Source organism: Mycteria americana, chromosome 9, assembly GCF_035582795.1.
Source record: "Mycteria americana isolate JAX WOST 10 ecotype Jacksonville Zoo and Gardens chromosome 9, USCA_MyAme_1.0, whole genome shotgun sequence".
Lineage (NCBI taxonomy): Eukaryota > Metazoa > Chordata > Aves > Ciconiiformes > Ciconiidae > Mycteria > Mycteria americana.
The window spans coordinates 37,510,872-37,537,797 of record NC_134373.1 but is presented as its reverse complement, the minus strand read 5'-3'; the positions used below and the strand labels follow the sequence as shown (position 1 = coordinate 37,537,797).

Genomic DNA, 26,926 nt, shown 5'->3' with positions numbered 1-26,926 from the left:
TTTTAAAAATGTACTTATTCTTGTATAAACAATATATAGGTATTTATATACATATCAATATATAAATAGTTATATGAATACCAATATATAAATATAAATAGTAGGTGAAAACAATACCTTTTTTTTGGCACAGCAGTCTCCACTATAAAAGTCCACATGCAACATTCTTCATTCTTCTATCATGCAATATTGGAAATACATTCATATTTTCCAATGTTTAGAATAAAAAATAAACAGAAACCATGGACTTCAAACAATTCCAAAGCTAAAGGTTCACTTTTTAACAGTGGTTTCCATTTGCTTGCTTTCTTTCAAGACCAGCAATGTGTTTTTACAATCAATTGAACACACTTAAAAGATAAAATGTCATCCTGTCATTTATAGAGGGAGACGTTTTTTGGTATATTTGGCAAGGTCATAAGCAATGCAGGAGCACTGCATTAACTTCCTTATCATCTTAAAAATTATTCATGTCCCCAAAATTATACATTTGAAGATCTAATTAATAGGTGTGGAATCAGTGGACGTTTGCTGCAGTAATGGCACACTGAGGATGCAGGGAATAGCTCCTAATCAGAGGAGAACTGCCAAGGAGATGATCACATATTCAAAACTCGGGGGATCAAATTTGTATTGTAAATGCTCTTCCTTGGAAGATGTGATCATCTCAGGTTTGCCTAAACCAGGATTTGCCTCTTGAGTCACAAGCTCCTGGCAGGAAATATGCGGGGATTTGACCTCCAGAGGGGATCCCCCCATTTGGCTGCAAAAATTTCTATGTTGACCCTATGGAGGATGTAGAACCCACCCTGGGTCCCCTAAAGACAGCCTGGAGGTACGGGCCCCTCCAGGAGCACCTGCCAGTGCACGGAGCCTCTGCCTCTCACCCCCCCCGCCCCAACCGACCACCGGTAAAACAAGGAGAAGGTTTACACCAGGACGGTGTTTTGATAGCCAGGTATCTTTTGAATTGACCAACATGCTAACAGCATCTGCACAAACCTTCTCTCACGTCATCCCCCGATACTTTCCGCATATAACACACTAATAAGACAAGAGATAACAGTCCTAATGAGATGCTTTGCCCAGACGTTCCTTTAGGAAAAGTCTTCCCGTTTCAGCTTTTACTGGGGTTCATGTGTATTCACAATTACTTTAGGTAAAGAGTTGATTGGGCAATGCTTTCATGGGTTGATGAGCATTTAATCAGGTAAAAGTTTTCTCTAATGAGGAAGTGTTGCGTGATCACATTTAAGGAAATGCTTTTAAATCACGTTAGAAAGGAAGGGTTCTTAGTCTTCTTATGAATGTTAGGCAGCTAGTGCTTGATAATGTCTAGCTACTTCACTTACATTCCTTTAACGGAAAAATTATGAACAGTGTCAGCCACTGCTAATTTTTTTTTTTTTTAAGCTAATCAGGGTAAACCACGTCAACTCCAGTAGGAAAATGATTAATGTAACGTAACCCTTTAAGATTAGGTGTATTGACCATTTCCCAAGTTCTGCATCCCTCTGAATGCAGCAGAAATGCCCCACGCCTGCCGGAGGTGTGCCCGTGACACATGTAATTACCTGAGAGCAACGCACTGATTTCCATACTGCGAAAATCAGCAACACAGAACACTTAGCGGGCTCTATTCCTAAACATGCAGACACCTCTAATTATTCACATGAAGTCAATTTAGCATAAAATAGTCCTTCTACAATTAAGAAATGCAGTCTCAGTTATCTCATAATACAAGGAAGAAATACTTTAGCCTTATAATTAATCGTCCTATTTACATTATTATAGGAAAACACTTTCACAGTATGCATTTTGGTCTTACCACACGATGCATTTCACAAAGCATCCTTGAAAACAGGACTTCTGAAAGCTTTCTTTAGAAAGTAAGCTTAAGCTTCTTTTGCAGTAAAGCACGGGAATAAATCACCCTGTATTTATGAACTACACTTAATTCCTGAGCACCTCATTAAAGAGAAGTGAACACGAATAAAATGGCTCCTCTCCAAAACAAAGCAAAGGGTAGAGAAACTACATCACAGTAATTTAAGGCGAGAAGAGGCTCTGTCTCACTGAAAGCACGGGATGATATCTGGGTTAGGGAAGGCTGTGATTACTTGCTCTCAGCTGAAATTTAGATGGGTTCTGGATGCGCACACTTTTAATCTGCACGATGTGTTATTTATCTGGAGTATGCCAGGGTGTTAATTCAGCTTCCCTACTCATTCTTTTATCAGCTCTGTTAGCTCCTACGGTTTAAGGTCTCTTCCCTCATGTTTAACAGAATTTGCTTATGTTAGCTGGACAAAATATCAGCTGATGTTATTATTTTATTTATCTTATACATAAATAAACACTGAGTGCAGTATATACAAGAACTATATTCACATCCCTTGTTGCAATGAGTTGTTGTTCATTATATGAAATATAAACGTATTTCTGTTTCTCTGATCTTGGGCTGTCCAAAGACTGTCACGCTCCAGATTTCATTCGTGAAAACCTGGGAAAATTCCGGGTATCTATTCTGCCACCCACAGTATTCGCTACACGTCCATCTACCGCATCTAGAAACCGAGTAGGTATTCCAGGCATTTGCAACGTGGTAGAGGGCAGAGCAGAAAACACAAGGGATGTCTCTTTATGCACATTATTGGCTTCAATCTCCTACGTGGTATAACGTGGAGAAGCAGCCACAGGTCCACGCAGAGGTCCTGTCCCCTGGGACCAGACAGGGCACTTTTCCACCCCAGCCACACTGCTCCCACCTGCTTCTCCGCAGAGCCGGCTTTAAGCAGCACAAGTAGACTTCACTCTGTCCGAGAAACCTCAACGCGAAAGATTCACCTCTGCTTAAACTGGGTTACTGACTAATACGTTTTAACATTGGAAACGTGATCTAACAGATAAGGAGAGAAGAAAAAGCATGGGGAGGGGAAAAAAAAAAAATCAACCGAAGCCTGATGCAAGGCACCGGCAGTGAGAAAATGACGGCTCCAGTGCTGGCAATGCAGAGGTGCCGAGCAGAGGTACAGCACACCGCAACTGAATCCAGCCATTTTTAGATCATTAAAAAGATAGCGGGGCAAAGGAGAAAGTAGAAACCAGCACTTCATACAATAACTCACACTACGGTACTGGAGACCTTGTGGGGAAAGACCTGCTATACAGCACTTAAAAAAAAAAAAAGGAAAAAAAAGATAAAAAAGACTAAGCTCTCTAGAAATCTAGTGCACCTATTTTCTTGTTAGAGTTATTTTATATAATTAAATTATAGGTCACCATGACTATGCTCACTCAAGCACATTTACTCCGTAAATCTTCTTTAATACCTCTATAAGCCCGCGGTACTTGAACCCGTATTGTTATAAATCGCCGCTGATGGCTGGAAGATGAGGCGCAGAGGTTTACCGCTCCTGAACCTCCCCTGCTTTCCTGCAGATCTTACCAGCGCCGTCAACGGCCACAGAGACGCCTCTGACCCGCGAGCGGCGGCCTCAATCAGTTCTGCCGTGCCACGATGATTTTTGCCGTCGACCCCGGCCGCGGGGGCCCCGAGGAGCCCTCGGGGCGCTGGAGAAAGCCCTACCTGGACTCTGCAGGGAGACCACGGGCCCAGCAGCCAGCTGTAGCAGGGCTTCACCGGGCAGCTCCGGTGCTGGGCGAGCTGCTCCGGGCAGGGTCTGCCCTCGCCCGCTGCCCGCAGGACCACCGAGCGCCCACGCACCATCTGGCCTAGGCGAGGGGAGAAGAGAGGAGACGGTGAAGGAGAGCCGGAGGAAAAAGAAAGGCAGATTTTGTGAGTTAGCAGTATTCCTAGCTCATTTTCCACCACTAAAATCTGTTAAAAAAGCCATTAATTGGGGAGACTACTTGGATAATATGGATGCAATTGCTAAGTCTAAATGATGCGGCCACTGATATTTTCAAACACAGTTTTTAAACACAGTTTTGTCTGTTTTCCCAAATACATTATTTGTTTATGCAACGCATTTAAATACTTGACTAAATCCTGATTATTAACTATGACAAGAAAATAATTCCTGTGGCAGCATCATTTCTAAAGTAACACATTCAATATGTTTCCAGAGATTTTTAACAAATAAAATTTTCTTTTTATGACCAATTATGTGCATCTGATTTGAAAATGGCAAACACTCTCGTGGCTATTACCGTCCATAACCACTTCTGCCATTTCCATTAAAATCCTATTTATTATTGGTGAAAACTTCTTCAGCCACTGAACAGAAAAAGCAATTATGTTACTACTTTTGAAATAATAAAACTGAATATATTCATTAAAGTTACAGCAATTCCATTTCCCTCTCCTTTGCTGTCCATTTACTTCCAGGAATGTTTTCACTCAAAATGTTTCAATTAGAAACCCAGCTCCAATTAAAAAGAAAAGTGGGGGAAAAAAAAGCCCTTATGCAACGGGATGCAGAAGATCCTGCTGGGGATAAAATTTCTGCCTTGAATTTCAATAGGCGTGGATTCGAGAGACAGTTAAAAAAATAAAAGGTCTGGGTAATAAGGGCGCACGCATACAAGAAGACAGATGCGAGCCCTAATTGCTAACTCACTGAAAAGGAAAGAGATAACGCGTTGCGGTGAGCACTCCCATCTGTATCGCAGCCGCTCAGCTGCAGGCGTGAGTAGAGGGGAGTCGGGGGGAAGCAAACACCCCTGCGAAGCGGGAGGCTGCGATATTCAGCCAGATCCTTCTCCCAGCTATTTAGGTACGCACTTTTTAATTAACGGTACTGCAGCTGGGTTTAAGGTGCATCTCTAGTAACTGTCATCGTGACTGTCTACGGAGCAGGGTTTCCAAAAACATTTTAGCAAATAAAAATTAAAAGCAGACGCAGCTGAAAAAGCTACTGACGGATGTCTGAGCAAGCTCTCTTACCTTGACAATGCTATTCCCTTGCTCTGACCCATTGAATTCCATTTTTAAACCCATTTAAGCCAATTTTAAGACTTCTTCTTTTTCCAATTCTAATCCCCTGGACCTGGGGAGTTTGTAACAGAAGTGATGATAAAAGCTCTTATCCACATGACTGTGCATTCAGCCATCACGGAATCAGATACATTAGGAGGTGGAAAAAAGTCCTACCAGCTGAGAGGAAAGGAAAGGTAAGAAACTCCTGCGGTTCACCAGGAGCCGGAGCAAGGGAAGAGAAACCCCCCAGCCCGCTGCCAGCAAACCCGGCGGCAGCCCTCCCCTGCCCAACAGGCCACAATCAGCTGTTTCTTCCTCTCCAGCAACGGACCAAATTTGCCGTATTCTTCTTAATTCTGAATTCTGAGGACTAGTAAGCAATGGAAAAGGCTCCTTGGGAAACCGTGGGAAGCCCGTGGCTGCGGGGTTGTCGGGATGCCCTGGGGCAGGCGGCTCACCCGGGCCAGGGAGCCCTGCCGCCTCGCCAGGCACGAGCGCCCGGAACGGCAGCTACGGAAAAGGAGATCTCCTAAGCTTAAAAGATCTGATTTCATTAGGAGGGACTTGAAAGCCTGAAGCATTCATCAAGCTCTTTTAATTAAAGAAATAATTTCCTTTCGTACACTCTGTTTAACATCTTTCTAGCAAAATGTAAATGGGAAGATCATTGAATAGAAAACACAATTTTCCTTTTAAGAGGAATTAACAACCATTCTGTATTTATTTACATTTTATTTTCCTACAGTTGGTTATCCAAACCTTTTAAACTCACTACATTCACAGTGGTCAGCTGCTGCTTGACTCATTTAGCCTATCACTTCCTTTTTATACCGTGAACAAATCATCGAAGAAAGAAATTTCATTGAAATCTTTCTTTGCACAATCACTGCAGTGAGTTTCTTGAAGCTCGATTTTTTTTTTCTCACTCCATAAACATTACCTAGGTGCCCAGTTACCACTCAAGTAGCAGAAAAAGTCCCCGCCTTTACTTTTTAAATACCTCTCTTTTGCTGCCTATGGAGAACAGAATCTCACTGCATCTGATATTATTTTTCTTCCAATACAAACTCTGGAAGAGTCAGAGCAATCCTAGCTGCTTCTTTAATTTCCCAGTGAATTTTTCTTTAATTTCCCCATGAATTTGCCACATCTCTGTTTCCTCTGCTCTGCAGTGTTAAATGATACAAAAATTAAGATGGAAAGTGTGCTGAAAATTGAAAATAAGTATTTCTTCATATCTTCAGATTTGTCATTAGTTTTGAAAGGAGGAAAACAAAGGCTAGCCTTGTTAATGCTGGTCACTTAAAATCCTGTTTTGCATCAGTGGCTAAAATTTCATCTCAGAAACACAGGATCATATTTTCAAATCAGAAGAATAAGATTTTTTACCCCCCCAAAATCTTGCCATTCCTTGCATTTTATCCCCGCAAAATGATGCATCGCAGCTGAAACCAAGATGATTAAAATTCCTGCTAGAGTTCATCCCAGTCAAAATTACTGACACGTTGTTATCCGTTTGATGAGCGTGAGCAGAGCATACAAAACACAACCCTACCCAGCAACCGCGAGACCAGAGCAGGGATTGAGTTACTTAAATACAGCCCTGGAGGTCAGGTTAGGTCAAGTCACAAGCAAAGGGCACTGGTGATAAATGGGGCTTTTCATCTTCTTCCCACTGCCAGTCCCACCAGCGGGCACTGGGGCACCCGCAGCTCTGGGAGAGGTTTTGGTGGCCCCTCCTCCAGCAATGCCCCCCAGCACCATCAAACCAGAGCTTAAGGAGTTTGAGTAGCAAGCGAGAAAAAGTCACGAAAGTTTCTTCTTCAAAAGGCAAAACCAAAAATGTTTTCCCAAATTGGTGATGAATCGGTGAAAAATGTAACCCCCAAATTTTTCAGTCGTCCACATCCTTGTCCCCCTCATTTCTGTCCCACGGGTCAGTCTGGTGTCGGGGTGCAGGTCTCCGCAACGCACGACGGTCTCTTCCGGGCTCTGAGGACCGAGCAAGGCACGGCAGCGGGTTCAACCCTGGGTAACTCAGGTAAGTCCCTTAATTTATCTGATGAAGTCAGCTTTGGAAGTGGCAAAGCACGGGTTTAGGTGTCCTTATACTATTTAGCGCTCCTGTTAGACAACTTGGGAGAAATCATACAGGACTGGAAAACGTTTACGTAGAAAAATTCAGCATCCTCGTGTATTCATTTCCCTTAACAAAGGAAATACAATTTGCTGGGGATTATCCGTACCAAACATCTTTCCAGTAACTTTGATTCAGGCTGTGGGAGCATCATCCATTAACGCAGTACTATACATCTTTTCATAGCAGTACAGCAACTGATATGAGGAACCCTAATATATAACCCAATGTCAGCCTAAAGCCCTAGCCAGCATCCTGAACAGATGCTGCCCAGAACTACAGCTGCAACAGGCAAATATCAGTTACACATCTCCGTAGGCTCAGCGCAGGCAGGAAAGAGAGATCTACTTTACTCATCATCATTTATAAAAATCAATATATTCGCCTTTGGCTGCTGTGTACCAGAACCATATTAGCTGTCAGTGCCACATACACAGCAGCACCACTTCATGTTTAAATGCAGTGTTCCATAAAATAAAACCTGAGCAAGAGAAAGGTACCATCCATTAAAATATATCGCAGCAAACTGTTACTGGAAGAGATGGACAGAATAAAAATCTTAGTAACAATGCTTGAGTTAAGAAACACATGAAAACGTAAATCCCGCAACACCAAATTTTGATCTGAATGATATTTAAATTATGTTTCTCTTTGAAGTCGCTCATGGTACTTCAGCAGGCCCTTCACACGCTCTCCAAGAAAAGCCAGAAAAGCTGAATATTATTGTGAGCGGAGCCAGTAACGGTGTGTACAACTGATTTGCTGTGAATTATTTCTGAGAACCGTGCATCTAAGTCCCACATTTTAGCTTCATCCAATAGTGGGCAATTACTTATTTGGCAAAGGGAAGCCGAATCAGTGTCTACTACAGCCAATTCCCACAGCTCCTTTATTGTCATCCGTTGGTTTTCCCTGTCTAATTTGAGGCTTCATCCTATGCTCACAAATGCTTGTTTGAAACTCATGATGATTTCAAAGGTATTGCAGTCTATGCACCTTTGGGTAGGAAACCCTCACTGTATTCATCTGTGAAGTACCACCTGTAGATAAGTACATAATTAACATCTTCTCTGTTAATAACATCATCAAGAAGTATTTATAACCAACTGGAACTCAGTGAAGAAGCGGAAATGACGGTGTTTCTGCTGTTGGAACCACACAAAGGCCTCGGCCCCAGGACTGGTGCCCAGCTGCCTCCATCACGGATGTTTGATATCAGTGTGGCTCCACGCTTGATGGTTGCTGCAGCAAAACTCAGATCAGGACTCAGAATAATGTGGATGCAAAGTACTTTTGTTTCATTGATGCTCCTGCTTTGGGATGAGATTCAGAAGACTCTTGGGTCCTTGCAAGGCTATTCAAATGATAGAGAAGGACCGAGCAAAACTTGGCTTCTTTATGCAACAATTTTTAAGACTTTCCCAGCTGCTTGGCTGCCGTAGGTTCACAAAAGAGTATCTCCAGCTTTTAAATCGTACACATCTATGTCCTGAACTGTACGAGCCAGCTCTCTAACTAGCAGTATAATGGAGTTATGATCTTTGAGGACCAGAAGATGACCCATAGACTGAGCTGAGCTTGGGCTTGAATGTGTGGTTCAAGTAGTCTTAATGAGGTTTGGCTACTTGAGGTACAGCCAGGACACTCCTCCAGGAAGAGCTGAGGTCTGCTTCGGCAGGGCACGGATGTTTCCGATTGTCCTCTGCAGAAGCCCAGATCTGATTTAGGACATGAAGTACCTGGCTGCTCCATCCATGCACTGGGAACCATCAGCTCTTTAACCGGTCTTTAGGATTTACATAAGCATTTCAGGATCAGGAGTAGAATAAGAGACATACCTTTACTCGAGCACGTCCCTTTGCAGACTATGCAATGTAAGAGCTCAGGACAAAAAAACCTTCAGGCATTATATAGGATGAGCTGCTCCTTTAGCATGCTAAAAGCCATAAAGAAGTTACAACTTGCTCTTGCACACGTAGCTCTGTTTATTTTGGTAAGTGATTGAACACTCAAAAAAATAATTTAAGTCCATTCAGCAACATGAGCATTAACACTCCAAAATGGATTTTGAAGAAAAAATAAAATTTGGAATTAATAGTATTCCTAGTGTGTTGTTGTTAAAACACTGTCTATGAATTATTCATTGCTGTTAAGAAAGCTCTACTTTACAAAAGGGCTAAAAGCTCAGCAAAGAAAGAACACCAGTAATCCAAATATTAAGCTTTTTCTGTAACATGCTTTGATCTCCAAAATCCATCTGAAGGAATCACTTTATGGAAGTTAAGAGCTTTTTTCTTTTTGACCTTAAGTGAATTTGATTCAAATATACATTATGGCTCTCCAATCTTAAAGACCATTAGCTGTACATCTAATGCACATCAGAAGCCTGGGAAATAATGTCATGAGCTTATTTTGAATAAAAGCTTCAACACATTTCCTCATGTCAATACTCAAAGGGTTTCTTAAATCATACAAAGTTAAAAAAAAAAAGGTCCTAATCCTTTCATTTTTTGTATGCTGGTGAGCATTACTGGCTACAGAAAAGCTCGCTGAATGACTGGAGTCATACAAGCATTAAGGGACCTGTAGATACAAGATGGAGACAGAGGCATATACTAAATGATGAAAAAATAGTCTTAGTGTTTTTTCTTCTATGGGATGTAATTATGTTACTAAATGTAACTTCACCAGAGGATTTTTATTTAGTTATTTATCCATTTCTTAAGAATCCTGTAACTCTCCCCAGCTCTTCATTAACTCTATGTACTCCTCCTGTCTCTGGGGTTAATGTTTCCTACGACTGAATTCTGAGAGTTTGAATTAATTAATAAAATAATCCTCCAGGCATCTGTCCACTTGGTTTCCTAAATTGCTTTTTTCACTTTTGAGTACTTAGAAAATAGCCTGTTTTGTTCAAAAAACCCAACCCCTCAGGACCTCAAGAGTGTCCAAAAATCACCTCCGAAGGGTTCGGTGTGGCTCGGGGCGATCCCTGTGCTCTGCACCCCTGCCCGGGGGCTGTGTAAGCCCTTCTGGGACTGGGGGTCCCATCCGCGCTGCATTGCCGAGGCGTGGGGGAAAGGGGGCAGGAGGGGACTCACCGCCGGCGCCGCACGTATGGGAGCACTGCGACCAGGCTGACCACGCCGAGAGCCGGCAGTCCACCGCGCACCCCACCACGCACCGACTCCTCGTCTGCACGGGCTTCTCCAGGCGAAGCTGTGAGATGACAAGGAAGCACAGGCATCAGCGTCCCCAGGGCCCCGGGGACCTCCTGCCACGGCTGGGCACCAAGCCAGGAAACCGAAAATTGGCAGCGACTCCAGTGGGGTGCCAACGTTGCTGCTTGCAGGGAGTTCTCCCGAGGGTGCAATTGGTGAAAGCAATTTCGGTGTTGAAGCATTTCACGTCTACGAGTCCTTCAGAGTTTGGGTCTTACTCTGAAAGGAGAATCCCCAACTTCTAGTAGGGCACAATCTCCCTGGTGGCCAGCTTTGTTGGAGACATGGTGCAGGGTCTATAGCTGTGTCCCATGTGTGCTACTCCAACCCCAAAACCTCCCGTTTGAGCCAAGGAGTGATACCACCCACTAACACCCCGGGGATGCTTTTGTTCCCCAAAGCACCCAACTGCTGCGCTCCCAGAACCGAACACAGCTTCTCCACCATCTACGGACAGTGTCTTGGCGCAGACCAGAAGGCACCAGCTATCTAGGAGCAAGATGGCCCTCCGGGTGTTTCCCTGCCCCACACGTGCCATCCTCACCCTCTGGCAGAGCTGCATGCTGACGGTGGCCCCGTCGCTGCGCCGGCAGCTCAGGAGGCGTCGCCGCTCTCCAAGCCCGCAGGTGGCATTGGCACCCAGCTGGCACCCGCTCCAGCCTGCAGACACAAAGCAAAGAACGCAGTGCAGCAGGTCACGGCCGTCATCCTGTTTTCACATCTTTTTACTCAGCCTTCCCCTAACGCAGCGCTTCCCCACGTCAGGGCATCCCAAACCCAAGAACAAGCCCCACAAAAGAAAGTCGCTCTTAAAACCGAGCAAGTCTGGGAGGAGAAACTCCTTACTTTGCACTCAGATATCCCCTTGACGACACCGGTACCTCAGAGTGCACAGAAAACTGTTAAAGGCTGATAAAGTGTATCAGTTCAACGCAGCTGGCGCATTTACAAGACTGTACTGTCTGAAGTAAAACTTCACTTTGATAAAGTAGCTGGGGAAGTTTCTGAAGGGTAACTCTGGTTTAACCTATTTCTTGTCTCAAGGCAAAGCTTTCCATGATTTAAAACTAAGCTCTAATACTCGTGAAATAAAAACCGTATTTCTAGTAGAAGAACATTCGTATCTTATTACTTGTCTGAAATTATGATGGTCAGAATATAACTGAACTAAAATAAGCCTTAAAACACCATTTAAAACAAACAAAAACGCATAACACGAACAACAAAAATTTCCATACACGACCAACAAATAGGAAGCATACGAGAAGAAAACCTATTACTTTGTGTCTTCCACCTCTGATAAACACGACCACATAAATGTTCTCCATTTCTGAAATGTGTTGATAAAAAAGGCATCGTCCTGCTGCTTGTGTGTTTCTAGGGCTTTTATTTCAAACAGGCTGAGTTTATCTTCAGATATAACATTTTCTCCTGCTTTGTTCTCCCTTCCCACCAGCCCCCAAACTCCTCTCACGTCTCCTCCTTTCTCTTTGCCTTTCTCATTTATCCGAGCTGGTCAAAACAAAAGGAATTTTTCCTTTTTTTTTTTTTTTTTTTGTTAGTTTGTTTGCAACAGATCTAATTGCTCCTAAGGTCCTAAATAATGCATTTTGCTCTGAATATCCTATGCCCACCCATATAACCCATATTTGCCTTCAAACCAGACTTTTCTTGGTATTATTGGCTTCACCGGAATCACACAGATGATAGCCTTTTAACTGGAATTTTGTAATTAATTCTGTTGATTACCCACTCAAAAGAAGAGATCCCGCTTAACCTGTTTTATTTCCAGTGTACTTGCAATGACAACTTAAGTTAAAAATTGTGCATTTGTCCACTAACCTGTGGACTAAAAGAAATGTAGGCATGTAATTAACTTTAGTGAAATCAGTGATGTCTACACATAACTCTTTTAATGTCAAGGCTTTAACCAATGCCACAAGCAAACGTAACTAAAAACACAACTGGAGAAAGCCTTTAAGGAGCTGAATCTTTTATGCAAAGATATTTGGAAAAGCAGAACATAAATTTAATATATGTTGTAATTGGTGTCACTTTCTGCTAAGAGTAGATTGGAAAGTTATACCTACCTGTTAGATTGTACTGATACTGGAAGCAATTTTGGTTAAGAATACATGGCTTCATTTGTGACTCTTCAGGGCAGGGCTTTGTGTTGACAGAAGACCTTAGCACTTGCCGAGTTCGGGTTTGCATAATGTTCGGATCACACACCTATATACAAAAGTGACGGACAGCACAAGAGACCCTAGTAAATCATACAGACACCCACTGCCTGGGGTTGTTACATGCACATCCACGGCCATACCGAGGTACGATATAATCACGCTTCTGTTCTAAAGACACGTAAAAGCATACGAAGGAAAGGAAATGTGCTTCAAAGGTACGAATGCAATAGCACTAAAAGTCATCTTTCGCCCACCCTGATTTGGCTATTTGAGGCACTCCTATACTATTTATTTCCATAACTTTTTACAAGGATCCTTAGGGATGATGAGATAAAGACCGTGCCATTTTGCTGTGCTCTACTCTCCACCTCTTCCCAAGACTTCTAGTAAAATGCCATAGTACTGAATAACAGGACAGGATTTCTGGCACAATTAATGTGTTTTGAAGTAATAACTGATGTTACAGCAAAGCTTTCATTTCTAAGAATGACATTTGTAATTGCATATCAGTTACGGTGCTGACAAGAAGACGGGGTGACTTTTCAAAGTATGTGATACAAATACTGATGTCCTGCTTCCTATGAACCAGGATTTGCTTGTTTACATTTTCATGGAATGTGAACCAACTGAGGCCAGTTTTCACTTGTGTTTGTACATCACAGGCATGAAAACCGTTTGTTTTTAGCAGTCGCCTATCCTCATTCTCCTAGCACTGTGGCATGGGGCTATTTTGCTTTCCATTTCAGCTGCAGACTTAGCAATAGTGACTAAATGTTGTCTGCCGGCCAGGAAACATCCCCTTTACGTAGAGGAAAGCATCTGCTCATCCCCACAAACCCCCTCCTGCAGCCTCCTCCTCACCCCTCCTCTGCAGAGAGCTCTTCTCTTCGGCTGTCACACGGAGGAGTCACCCGGCTCTGCCACGCATTTCTTAAGGTTTTCCCTTGGTTTAGTTAATTTGGGGACATAGCATAAGCAGTGGCTGGGCCATGGGGAACGCGGTGCCGCTGCAGGTGTCCCCACCTCGGCTGTCCCATCCACGTCTCATGCCAAGGGGAACTATTTCAGGAGGAAGGAGTCACAGCGCCCAAGGTTAAACGCCTGTGACACCAGGCAAGGCTAATGGGTGCTGAAGAGCACTAGGGACTGCTGCTTTGTCTCATTAAATGAAATCACAAAAAAAGTCTCCATAAGCATATTCTGAAGCCAGGGTGATTACGGGAATCCGTAATAGCCATTTTGGCTGCAAGGCTGGGGCAGAAAAGCAGCCCCATGGGTAGGGCTCTGACCCACCGAAACTCAGCAGAGTTTTCCTGCAATCCAGTACAGAGGGAATGGGTGTGTGGAAGTGGTCACAGCAAACCTAATGGAAATAAATCCCTATTAAAGCTATTCACAGCCATTTACTGAACAAGATGACCTATTTAATTCCTAACAGTCTCTCATTAGGACTAAAGATTGCTCAGGAACAGCAAAAAAACCCCCCAAAACAACACATGTAGAAATACATTTTCATAAATGCTTGGGAATTTAAAACATGATTTTTCTATAGAGCACTTTAATTACAAAAAATAACGAACAGTTTAAAACCACAGGCTTATTATCATGCAACAAACTGCCTGCAAACACTGAACCCTGCACGGGTGAAAGTATGGATAATTCCTGTATTGTGAATATTAAAGAGAAATGTAATGGCATTGCAGCATAAATCTAGATCTCAGACTGCTGTAAACTGGATTAGTTGCACAGATGATAGCATAACTAAACAGAATAAATATCAGGACAAATAGGAAAAAAGTCTGGTCCAGTCTTAAAATCCATTGTCAGGTCCTATTTTCCTTATGCTTACACTATATGAAGGAAATTCTATTATGTTCTTATTGCTGACACACACCTTGTCAAATCATTTTAAATGGTAATCTTATTCAAATATCCATGGTCATCTAAAATAACCAATTGCTCTTCATTATCTGAAAATTGAACCTATGTTAAGTGTTTACCAATACTTTACTGCCTTTTCCACAACTAATCCGATTGTTCATCCTCACAACTAACACTAATAACTTAAATGATTTGCCAATAAAACAAAACAAATAAAACAAAACACAAATCAAAGAAGGTATCTCAGTAGCTACTCCTAATTAATGTTGCTCTGCATTATGTTACCAAAGGGGGAAAAAAAAAAAAAAATCAATGAATGGTGTGAAAGAAGGTAAGTCTATGCCATCTCAGAAATACCTGCTTTTCCTCCCTTCAAAATAAGAACCTGCAGACAGAAAATATGCATCATCTGTAGATCAGGAACTTCTTTTAATACAAGAGCATCTTTCCCCCCAGCTAGCGTGCACCCCATGGTGCTCGATTGCAGGGCCCTGACGCAGCTCAGCTGCACACGCCGTCATACAGCCACCCAGATTTCCCGGCTAGCAGGACCATTCTCCCTCTCAGATGTCCTCCTGGTGGGCAGCAGACCAGTTTAACAACGGCCGCGACTCAAACAGGTCAAAGTCTATCTTGTGTTTGCCAGGACCCAAATAAACGACCGGTTTACTGCAGCTCTGAGGCTGGCATTCTCACTGCGCTGATGAGTTATGTTGTTCAGAAGCCAGAGCTGATGCGATAAGCTCCCCACTTTCACTAGTTCTGAATAATAAAGAATCTCTGTAGGAAAAGTGTTCATTTAATCAAGCTGAGTACACGGGAAACATGCAAAAATTCAGTCAGCAAACTGTAACTAATATCCTGTAATATTATTTGTTGAATTTCTCTTTACGTCAATTGAGAAGTCAATTTAGTTTTATAATTGATTTTCTGGCCTTACTCTTTCAAGTTAACTACATAAAAAATTGAGCCAAATATATATGGAACTGAATAAGCTGCAGGAGGGAATGACTTGCAAAGAAAAAGATGAAAGCTGGGATTTTCAAAGGAGCAAGACTGAGCCGAGTATCCAGCTGCCCTGGAATCTCAACGGGCTTGGGTGCACAACTCCTGCAGGACCCCTCCAAAATCCCAGGCTGGAAAAATTAAATATTTATGACATGGCAAAGGCTGAGGAATGGCTTGGCAGACTCAAAGTCATTAGGGTATATGAACAGTGAAAGTTAAAGAACAGGGACTGTTTCCAGTGGGGAGATGCTGAGGGTATTAACAAGCAATAACGGAGAGAAGTGTGTAAGCTGCATAGCAGGAGGAAGACGTTATGTCACCATTGTCACCACTGACATCACTACCAATGGTATGTATCTAGTCCTGAATTTGGGTCTTAAAAAGTACTAAGAGAAAAACCAATCACCATCAATGGCAAACTACATTTTTGGGAGGTAGGACAGAAATAGCAGTCAGTAATATTACAGAAAAGGCAGCAAAATAAAGAAATATTACTTGAGTAATTAAAGTAAGAAATTATCACAGAATTAATTAAGATTTGGGCAAGATTATGGAAGTGGTTGATTCTGAACGTTCTCACAAATGAAGAATGTGACAAAAACAACTTGACTGTTCAAATACTCTTCCATCTGAAATAGCGAAGGTGCCATTCAGATACATGGAGCAACACTGGATCCGCTCTACCCCAGTAGAAATCCAAGTTTCTTATCACAAGCATATATGAACCTACAGTTTTGGGGCGTTTAAATAAATAAAAAACGCTGTGATTCAGCAGTCCTTCTGACTGCTGAGTATCTGAGTATCTTCATTTCCAACTCCTCTTCCCCCTAAGTGCATGCTATACTTTCAAGGATGTTATTTTACTTCCTACTATTCTACTAATAATTACGACTTTCACTGATCATATATTAAGATTTTTAAAATTATTTTTACATTAAGTCAGCCATTACCTCCCGTAAGGTAATCACAACTGGTTTGTGCTCAGCATTAGCCAACACTTCTACAGCGGAAGCACAAGGAAAGAGGAAAAGGTGCAGCCGACAACACCGTTAAGAGAAAGGCTGGTACTTACAAGGGAAGCGTTCAGTAGGGGGAGTTTGATTTGGACTTGGATCTTTGAGATCACCTCCTTATGGTCATGCTACTTACTTTTATGCCTGTGGTTATAAATCCTGTAAATAGTTTTCGTAGCTGGAGAATTTGGCATGCAACAAGAGGGTAGAAATGGGCATAACAGCAAATCTCCTTACGCAGAAATTGAAAGTCAAGGTGATAGATTTAGCTTGCAATGATTTCTTAAGAGAGATTTATATAGTGTCAAAGCCAGGTGATGGTTGAACTGAGCACAATGCAGAGCCCCGTGCAGGTGCTGAAGCTCTCCGTACTGCGCACGTGCAGAGCTCGCTCCTCCGTGCCGGGATCCAGATCAAGCAACTCTTGCACAGAGCTCACGTAGAGGAAATGGGAAAAGAAGGTGAGGTGAAATTCAGCCTCCTGCTTGGGTCACGGCCCCCGGGCCATCTCCAGCGAGCTGCAGCGAGAGCAGCTCTGGAGACTCAGCACCTTCACCTGATCTTTCCAGGAACCTGAGGCTCTGCTCTGCCAGAGGGCTGGTGCTACCAGGAAGCACAAGTAATTCTTGCTGCAGCTTGGGGACCATCAGAGTTTAGTGCCTGCTTAGCAAGGGGAAAACCTTTGTCTAATTTCTGCTTCTATTCCGGACAACTGAAACCCACTTCCAACACCATCCAGGCTAGAAATAGATTAAAGATTTATGGATCAAAGAACAACAATGAATATGGGTGCCAATTGGCCATAAATACAAGAGAAGAAACAAGTCCTAAGAAATGGAGGTAGCTGTGATGCACGGAGGTAGAAGGTCAGAGGCCTGGAGAACTTCATGTACCTTCAAGGTCAGGTGCCAACTCAGTTTGGCAGTTAAGTTTTACAGACTATGTGGTTTGTTGGATTTAGTCCAGATTCCTTCCTGATGACTGTAAGCAACGGGGTGTGTAATTCAAGCATGTGCTTCCTTTAGTATCGGTGACAGGAATGGAATTAATTTCTGGATGGAAATAATAACAGGGACCTAACTCAAGTCACACATTAATAGCCTACAGCAATAGGACCTCATACACAGACACAGTAAGTTTCTTTACATGTACAACTATACTGTCTCAGCCTACTTTATTGTGTTAAATCTCACTATTTCCATTATCCTTTTCTATGAAGTGTGAAAAAGTTGACCTAGACCCAGGGATCTATAGGCTAGATTATATAAACCACTACAGAAACAAAATATTCTGAAGCAATGAGAGGTACATATAAACGTTAAGGTAGGAATGAATCGGAGTTTTTCCCAAAGGACCATTGAGAAATTATAATAGCCATCATCCTGATTCTATGGAGGAATTCTTGGCACTGTTAACTACTGCATTTTTTAATACCTCTTTTAGCCAATCACATTTTTCCACCATGACCACTTGTCACTATTTTAAGCTAACATAAAAAGTGAGGGACACAAACACACACAAAGGATGTAGCCAGCCTTTGCTCCAGACAATGACAGAACAGACAAAGCACAGAAAGTTTGTTCTGGAAGAGAAGGATATTAAATAAAATAAAACCACGAGGTTATGAATGCTAAGTTCCAGAGTAAGAGCTGTTAACATATCACGCATTAATATACACTAGTAGACCTTCTTTGTGATGGATTTTAAAAGCTGTCCATTGATCTAGGCTTTCATATGCATCATAATTGTACAGCACAAAGGTTGTAACCCATTACAGAGCCCTTTAAGCTGTTTAATTTATCAAACAGCTTGTATAATGCATACTGCACTATAAATAGCTGGACACATTATATTTAACTGGCTATTCACAGGGAAACATACAACCTCAAACTAAGGTAAATACGTTAGCAGCAACGGGATTTGACTATTTTTAACAGTGCAATGAACCATTACACTGTTCGTGCCAATGTGGACATTTTGTAACAATTTAACAAGCCATTTACAATAACATGAGCAGTCTTTTGAAATGAGAATACATTTGCATAAATTTTCTTTCTGAGAGGCATCTAGGTTCTGAAACCTTATCTGCATCCATATATAAACATTACTTTAAAAAAAATGATTGTTAATAAAGATGAGTAAAAATAAAACAATGAACCTAAAAAAATACAGCAGTTACCAACTTTTTGATAAAGGCATACAAAAAAAATCAAGTCCCAGCTACACATAAGGAGCAGCGTACGTTCTTCCAGAAAAGCCTTGGGCCAGCATAATTCTCATCCCTGACCTGAATAAATTATCTCTTGGGCTAGAAATACAACTCTGTGCAAGCTTCACTCTTCAATCCAGCCTCCATACTGCAGGTCCTCCGCCAAACCTACGTATAAAGGTACTAGTCGTGAAGAAGACTTCAGTGAGTCCCAAGGTCTACACAAGTCCACAATTTCTCTTCCCGTTGGCTCGGGAGGGAAAGCCTTTCCAAACCATAACAACCCCAACTCACATCTACGATGAAAGTCACTGCAAAACCATGGCTGTATTGCCTGGTACCACTTTTAATACGACCAGTTATTGCAATATTACACCCCCCATCTCACCCTGCAGATTCAAGAGGATAATAACTCAGTTGTCACCAGTCCTGAGCTGAGTTGTACATTGCTATTGATCCATGAGGAAAATGCTCGCTGAGACAGAGACAGCTGTTCTCACTCACTAGACATGTAACCTCCTATAATTAACTAACTTCAGACCCCTTAGAATTAGCTGCTAGAAATGCCAACAGCTGAGGCGAACAAGGAGGCCACTCCGATCAGCTACGGGGGCCGCGACAGCTATCCACACGGCAGCAGAGCTAGCAAAATAAATTTGAGGTAATTATTTCAGGGACTTGTAGCACAACTCGCATATTAACTCTTTTTAAGAATGCTTTGATGAATTCAATTGAAGTCAATTAATTACATTTCCAAGTCAGATGAATACAAAGTCAAGACGCCGCAGGTAGTGCATGTTATTCGATCGCTGAATATGTAACAGAGATGATAGGATTTCGGTTTCCAGATTGTTTAGCTGGGTCTTTGAGCAATCAAGTGATGATGTCTGACTGAACACGCTATTGTAGCTGGAACGAATATGAAATCTCTGAAGCAAAATGCAAGTCAATCTAATTTGCTCATGATTTTTTTTTCCTAACTACCAAGCTTCAAACTGTTATTTTAAATGGCTTTAAAGCCTTGATATTGAAGTTACGTGGATGTTACTTAGCGACAAAGAAGAAAACTTTATGAGCCAAAAAATAGTCTTCAATCAGGGGGAAAACCATTTTGAATTTACTTCTCACCACAGAGAATGTGAGAATAATAGGGAAGCTTTAAATCAGTAATTATGAGTTTCTTGAATCCAGTAAAGAGACAAAACCTCAAAAGTAACCTCAAAGTATTACATTTCAGACGGCTGCATTTCTGGGTCATGGCAAAGTGCCATTAGAGGAAATATTAAAATTTAGCTTTGTGTAGCAGTGTTAAATAGCACTATAATCAAGATGCAAAAATTGCAGTTCAGTTGGAAAATACACATAAAAGAATTGTGGGAGCATCTGAAATTACAAAAGATCACCCTAGAAACACAAATATTCAAAAGCAAAAGGGAAATGAAGCCAAAAAAGGTAGAACAAATACAATGGTTTAGCAGAAAGAAGCGTTGAAGAAAATACTTCCTACTGACAAAGCAGTCGCCACCTTTATAACTCATTGATTTCATCCTGACTCAAGATCATTTACTATCCTGAAAGTGGAAAATTCACATAGGAAGAGTATTGCTACAAGATAAAACCAAGTAATACCCTAGAAAGTATCCAGAGTTCAATGACGTATTGACAAAAGGTAAACTGGATAATCTAAACGGCCTTTTTATACTCAACTGATAAGAGTTAGTTATTCCACTATCAGGATAAATTTATTATCAACACTATAAAATATGAGCAGAACACCAAAGCGACTGGAAAAGAATTCTCACCTGACCAAAATCTTAGGTAAGTATCTCAAATCAAAGAGCTACTCAGGCAAAGATGAGGCTGGAATTGTGGTTGCTCATTTCTTACAAACTAGAATTTGTCAAGTTTCATAAATCCTCTTTATCTCCAGCAAGCCAAGCATGACCAGAGATACAGGAAGCTTTCCTAGAATGCTCTTTGGCAGCTGCCTCACAAGAGTGCTACAACTAAAAGAGTGCCAACTATTTTGATATGAAATGTAAATGTGCTCGAAAAGAGCAGCCAGGATGTACGGTTTTGCTTTTTCATTTCAATACGATGTGATCCTTCAAATTTTTTGGATTACTTGGGGAAGAGAAAGGAGCCATACTTAGAAAACGGATTTTCAGCGAATATTCAAAAAGCATTTTATACATCCTCGGAAGATAGGCATTTACTTCCAGTTTGGCATGAATCAGAAACCACGCATGAGTATACCAGCCATTGAGCAAAATTCCCTCAAACACAATTAAATAGACAGTCCTACTGAGCAAGAGGTTCTACGCACACAAACTTACTGATACATTTTTTGGGCTCTGTGGGAAGACACTTAAAGCAGGCTGGAGGCACGACAGGTCTGACCAAAAGACTTCAGAGATTCCAGCTCCAGATGCAGACTCCTATAGTTGGGTGTCTATACGTACAGTCTCCATGCAAGGTCCACACCCAAGCTCTCACTTGCAACCAGCGGAGCTACTCAACTGACCACATGTAGCTCTTCCCTTAAAGATGAAATGGGATCCTCCATAGGCTCCATTGCCTTTGTAACTCCATTGACCATCTCCACCAGCTTGTGGCCATTCTCAGTGACCACCTTTCCTAGTGGCGATGCAGGAGATGGCGGGTTGCGTTAATTACCCTGCTGCTGGCAATGCCTCACTTCAGGCCACCACGTTTCCCTCAATCCCTGTCCCATCACGCCAGTACCCCCACACATACTGAAGATACACCACCGTCACGGTAGAGCCATTCTGTACTCACAGCAAGCCCAGCGCTTGCTTTGGAGATGTTAAGCATGTGCAGCCTGGGAGGGACTGTGCTGTGTGGTCCTTTCTCCAAACCAAAGGAACACAAATAGCCTGAGTAGCTATAAAAGGGAGACAGCACTGCTGTAAACTCTTCAAAGGAAGGGTTTTATCTGTCCATAAAATTTCAAGCTGTTTATTGCCTCGTATCTGGACAGAACTATCTAAACACATGCTCCATCCGCACACAGTCATCTCCGTTTCACAACAAAGCGTTGCAGAACAGCTTGTGAAAACATATTGTTCAGTTAATTGCATTGGCATGCAGATGCCCTCCCATTTATGAATTAACATCTATCGCGGCAAAAGGATCTACAAGGAGACACAGGGATTGTGGCACTCGGCCCTGCGACTGCCAGGAGCTATGCTGCCTGATGGAGTGCAGCCCACGAGCTCTGGGCATCCCCTTCCTGCTTCTGTGGGCTACAGAGGCTTCGCCATTGCCAAAAAGCAGTCTTCAGGCAAAAACTCAGGGTGTCTTAAGGATACTAGGGTGCTTAAAGCTTCAAGCAGTCCTTCACGACCACTGACTGCCACCAAGGCACCTGAAGAATACCCAATGGCCTTGAGAATCTCTGCATTAGTTTAGTGCATGCTAAAATGAAGAAAATCTATCTCTTAAAAACAAAAGTCAATAGCAAAGAAACAGCCCAACCACAGTGGAACTTTGAAAGTTATCCAAGCAACTGTATCAGTTGCAAGAGTGTTATACTTCATCAAAGCTATGCTGCTCAGGAGGAGGCAAATGCAGGAAACGAAACACAAGATTTTATTTGACATGTTCTTACCAAGTATATTGATACGCTACACAAAATATTATGGAAGGAAATTACCTGTGTCAGCAGTAGTATAAATACCTGTCCAATAACCACTCAGACTTTTGATAATGGCCCTGTTAACACAGGGGCAATGAATATATGTTTGTCACTTAAATACATCAAGCGAGTCTATTACAAAACCCCTGAGATTAAACCTGGCACCTATTTCAACACCGATCAGAGAGAAACAAGGGGCTTGAAATTACATGCTTTGAGGCCAGAGAGTTTTCACAAGACAGAATTTGCAGCTTCCTTCCATCGTGCACACTTAGGAAAACCCAGAGCACTTGGCGGTGGCTTGAAACCCTGCATGATCCACAAAGTTTTGAGTATTTTGTGACATGACAAATTGTTCAGGCATCTTGCTGCCATGCCCTCCTGTTGCTGTTGCCTCAAATCTTCCCTCAAGGTTTTGAGGAGGAGAAGGAGACTCTGGACAGAAATAGCGTGTGTTGGGAAGGAAGAGCTGTCGTTCCCTCAGGCCTAAGAGCTGTCCAGAGGAGTGCCACCACCATGGTTTACCAGCAGGTTGTCATGGCAGTTGTGCGTCTCTCACAGAGCAAGTATTTCCTAACACAGACAGCCCTTACTGCGGCTAGAATACTGGTCCCTTCACCCGCTGTAATTGTGTGGGTCCTCTCCCGTAGACCAAGTGGAAGGATGAGTGGAATCAACTGTCACAGTAATAACTATGCATTTTACTATTTTCTACAGTAATTTTTTATACTTTTATATAAATTTATACACTTTTATATAAATTTATATACTTTTATATAAATTTTTCTATTTTCTATAGCTCAGGCTCTGTACAAATATAAAAATCTCCAGATTCAACCATGCTGGCAGGATCCGTTAAGCCTGACTTCCCTCAGAAAATAACTTACTTTGTTAGAAAATACTATCTCATGAAATGGTTGACGGACAGAGAAGACTGACGCGTGAGGAACATTGCCACCGAGACACAAGCAGGAGAGCCTACCTGCGGACACGTGCTCCACTGTCCCCAGTCAGACACTGCACACTCACTGGGACAGTACAGGCTACACTTCTGCATTAGAGCTGGCATTTCAGCCTGATCACACAGTGCGTTGGGCACAGTCTCCCCTCCGTGGTCCTCAGCAGTACTCACACACCTATGCAGAAAACAGACATTTTCATTAGCGGATCATCAGCATACCACAGAAGTGATGGATACCAACAGGTCTGCTCGGCCCCATATAGGACACGACACGTAACACAATAGCTATATGCAGCACAGCTGGTCAAAATGTAGAATTAATCATGTTAATGCAAACCAAAACCAGCTACACGCATGACATGCTTTTGTTACTCGCAGATTTCAATAACTACTTTAAATAAACATTTCAAACTTCATACAGAGGGATTTTAACTTTGGTCAGCTGACAGGTGAGCGAACAGAAAATGACAACCAGCAAGAACAAACCTTTGTGCTCCTGCTAGTAACATCCAAACATTTGGAAACAACTCAGCGTTTCCCCGTGCCTGGGGAACGAATACCCACTAATACCCTGTTAGCAAATCAGAATATGGAGGCTTTGCACCTCAGGGGGCTTTATGTCTATACGGCATTTAGGTTGAAGAATTCTAACTTAAACATCATGCCTTCTTCCTGAAAGACGTCTTGATCATAACCCAAGGCTGCATCTCTGAGATGCTTTTCCCATAAACTATTGCACATAAATGCATGGTCCTTTTCATTTGAAATACACTGGACTCAGCCACATACTCACTGTCAGATGGCCAGATATTTCGGCTTTATGCAAGTATGTATCAGCCCTTTTTAATCTGGAGTACCTGTGCTTTTATCTTCACGCACCTGACTTTCCTTGTTTGTATTCCTTCTCCACAGTGGAGGGAATTTTGTTCGCTGTTGATTTTGCATGGAGACCACGGTTCTACCACCCAAGAATACTGATGGCACTCGGCGTAGCACGGGACTGCCTCGTACACCTGCCAGGAGAAAGAACCAAAACCGTTCATTTGAGCTATCCAGGTTAGCACCTCTGCAGAAACGCCTCAGCCAAACCCAGGAACGAGTACACTGAAAAATATCATGGCTTACGCTCCTTATGCTAAAGGTGGTGTAATAGCTTTAAGTTCATTTATTCCTTATTGACTTGCCAAGGGATTTTTTAAGTATATAATAAACAGCAGTATGCATGCAGCATCTTAGGAAACAGGATAAATAACAGCTATTTCCTGCAGCCAGAAGAGGAACTCCATTACAATTTCATTTGCTCAGACTGCTCTCGCTACAATCCATCACACGTCATTCACCAGGACCGTATGTACTGCATCCTTTTGTGTTTCAGAAGGTACAAACTTAAAATCAGCATTCATTTACCTTTGCTTCCAACATATCTTTGCAAGAAGGCATTTACCATAAAAGAATGACATTTCATGCGTCCTATAAATTTATTTTTTACACACAAAAACTATAAATACTTTTTTCCCTGCAAGTGACTTATCTCTAACACATCTCCTAATCAAACACGACCATGTATTCACCTGAACTATGGTATCTAGGTAGAGAGAAAAATCCAGCCAAAAGCTTGATAAACATTTATAAAAGGCGCTGCATATTCAGGTTGTTAGAAGCAGCACACTGAGATATAGTACTTTAGCAGATTTTTAGGTTTAAACAAATGAATGCATCAACAGTTCTATTACAGTAATGAATAAAAGTTATTTATTTTCAGTCCAGTTTGTCTGCAGAAGCTGATTTGAAGATACAGTGTTCTCTGTTGCTTTGTATGAAGCACAACGCGCTGCCCTTAAAAAATACAGTGCACCTAAAAGTTCTTTTTCCACACACCAAAATCTCCTTGGCCTTGCTGCTGTGGAGCCATTCGGTTCTCACCATTAAAATAACTAAATCAATAGCCTTCCTCCCAACCGTCCCCCCCCCAAAAAAATTCAGCCACAGGTTTAATAATTTATAGCTGCATTTTAAAATAGAAGATTACGACTACAAATGCTGTGGCCACAACAATAAAGAAACCTTATTTGCAACATTTTGGAGCTGGGGGGCAGGGAGATTGAGATACCAGTCAGAAAACAAGACTGCTGCCCCATCGGAAAATTACCTTCACATCAAATGAAAAGAAGATAACTTGCTCAAGAAACCCCCTCAGGAACAGCAAATGTCAGAAACCGATTTTAACTGTGGGTCTTTATAAACGTTGTGCATAGGTTTAGCGGAGAGGAGAGAGTAAGATAGGCTAAACAGTGCAAAATACACGAAGGAGAAAATAAAGGAACGAGGGCAATAGAAGTCGGGACGGGTGGGGGCAAGCACGGCACGAACCAGTGCGAGCATCACCTTTCATGTGGGGGAAGGGGAAAGGGAGGGGAACGAAGGGGGCAAAGGCGGTAGTACGACGAGTACCATTTTTTTCTACATATTATTAGGCACAAATCCTTTTTCATAGTCCGTGCACAAATAACAGGAGAGAACATGCAAAATTTATCAGGACTACTACGGCAGGGCGGGAACAGGCACAGCGATACCGTTCGGTGGAACAACCTTTTTGCACAAGCGAGAGGGGTCACCCCGCAGCCTTTCGGGGGAGCGCAGGCGGCGTTGCCACGCTTCCAGCCTCCGCCAGGCCCGCACAAAGTTCTTTGACAGATCACAGCGCGCTGCAGTCACTCGATACGGGCTAATGACTTCTGCACGCCGAGGCGGTGGTACTTGGCCTAACTATACGATCTGCAGGTATCTAGGTATTGTATAAAGTGCCTACAGAGGCTAACTTTCCTAGGCTGAGCAAGCGGCACCACAAGTGCCCCTAATTAGCTGTGCAGCCACATTCATCAACATTAAGCGGTGTACACAAGAGCAAAGAGAGAAAGCACCCGTGGAGCAGGCCCTGTGCTCGGCAGCAGCAAGCGGGGAGCCCGCGGGCGCGGGGGGACGCGGCAGCACACCGAGCCCGGCGCAAAGCCGCCGTCCTGCCCCGGCCAGCCCCTCACCGTGAGAGCTACCGCCTCCTGCAGCCGCTTCCCTGCGCTCGCCGGGGAGAATAACCATCCCTCTTTAGGCACTGCAAAGCCTTCACGTTCCCCAAAGACAGCCGGGAGATGGATGTAGAGACAGGGAGCATTTATTAGTTTCCCTGCTCCATGGGGGGAAGGAAAAAAAAAAAACCATGCTACGGCTATGTTGTCTGACAAAACGTACTGCCGTCTGCAGGAGACGATTAGTTGAAGCGGGAAGCGTGTGCTTTAGGCGTGATCAGAGTTTCGCTCTTCACAGAGGGGAGGCAAAACCCAGAGAGCGCGAAGCACCAAACTTCCCAAGAACTGGCTGCCGGCGGGCAGGGAGCCTGCAGCCCGGGGAGGAGACATCTCACCGGGCAGTGTTAAGGGAGGTAAAAGTTATTTATTAATAAGTTTATTAAGAGCCGGGTGGGTGCCTGCTCCTGCTCTTTAGACTTTTGGAGAGGAAGATGAGGCTGGGAGAGGCCGGGAGGTGAGGGCGCGGGCGCGGCCTGCGCCCCTCCGCAAGCACGGCAGGGCAGCTGGGGCAGGCGCGGCACGGGCTGCGGCTTTAGGGATTTAAGATGCTTTTCCTTGCTCTAATTAATAACCCTTCCTCAGGGTTAGAGGATAGCGCTGTGAATCCCGTGGGTCGTGACACGAGCA

The 26,926-nt window shown here is 42.9% G+C and overlaps 1 protein-coding gene across 13 annotated transcripts in view; it reads right to left on the bottom strand.

Annotated features, from left to right (window-relative positions):
• THSD7B (thrombospondin type 1 domain containing 7B) overlaps positions 1-26,926 on the bottom strand; it is a 336,463-nt gene that overhangs the window by 12,087 nt on the left and 297,450 nt on the right. For 8 of the 13 annotated variants that reach the window (XM_075511516.1, XM_075511523.1, XM_075511524.1 and 5 more), the window contains 6 exons: positions 24,096-24,229; positions 23,238-23,391; positions 12,391-12,532; positions 10,845-10,960; positions 10,181-10,298; positions 3,449-3,735 (listed from right to left, as the gene is read on the bottom strand). In XM_075511516.1, the coding sequence (XP_075367631.1) occupies positions 3,449-3,735; positions 10,181-10,298; positions 10,845-10,960; positions 12,391-12,532; positions 23,238-23,391; positions 24,096-24,229 (951 nt within the window). The remainder of the gene's footprint in view (positions 1-3,448; positions 3,736-10,180; positions 10,299-10,844; positions 10,961-12,390; positions 12,533-23,237; positions 23,392-24,095; positions 24,230-26,926) is intronic. The other 5 variants (XR_012777041.1, XR_012777040.1, XM_075511522.1 and 2 more) reach the window with 4 other exon arrangements.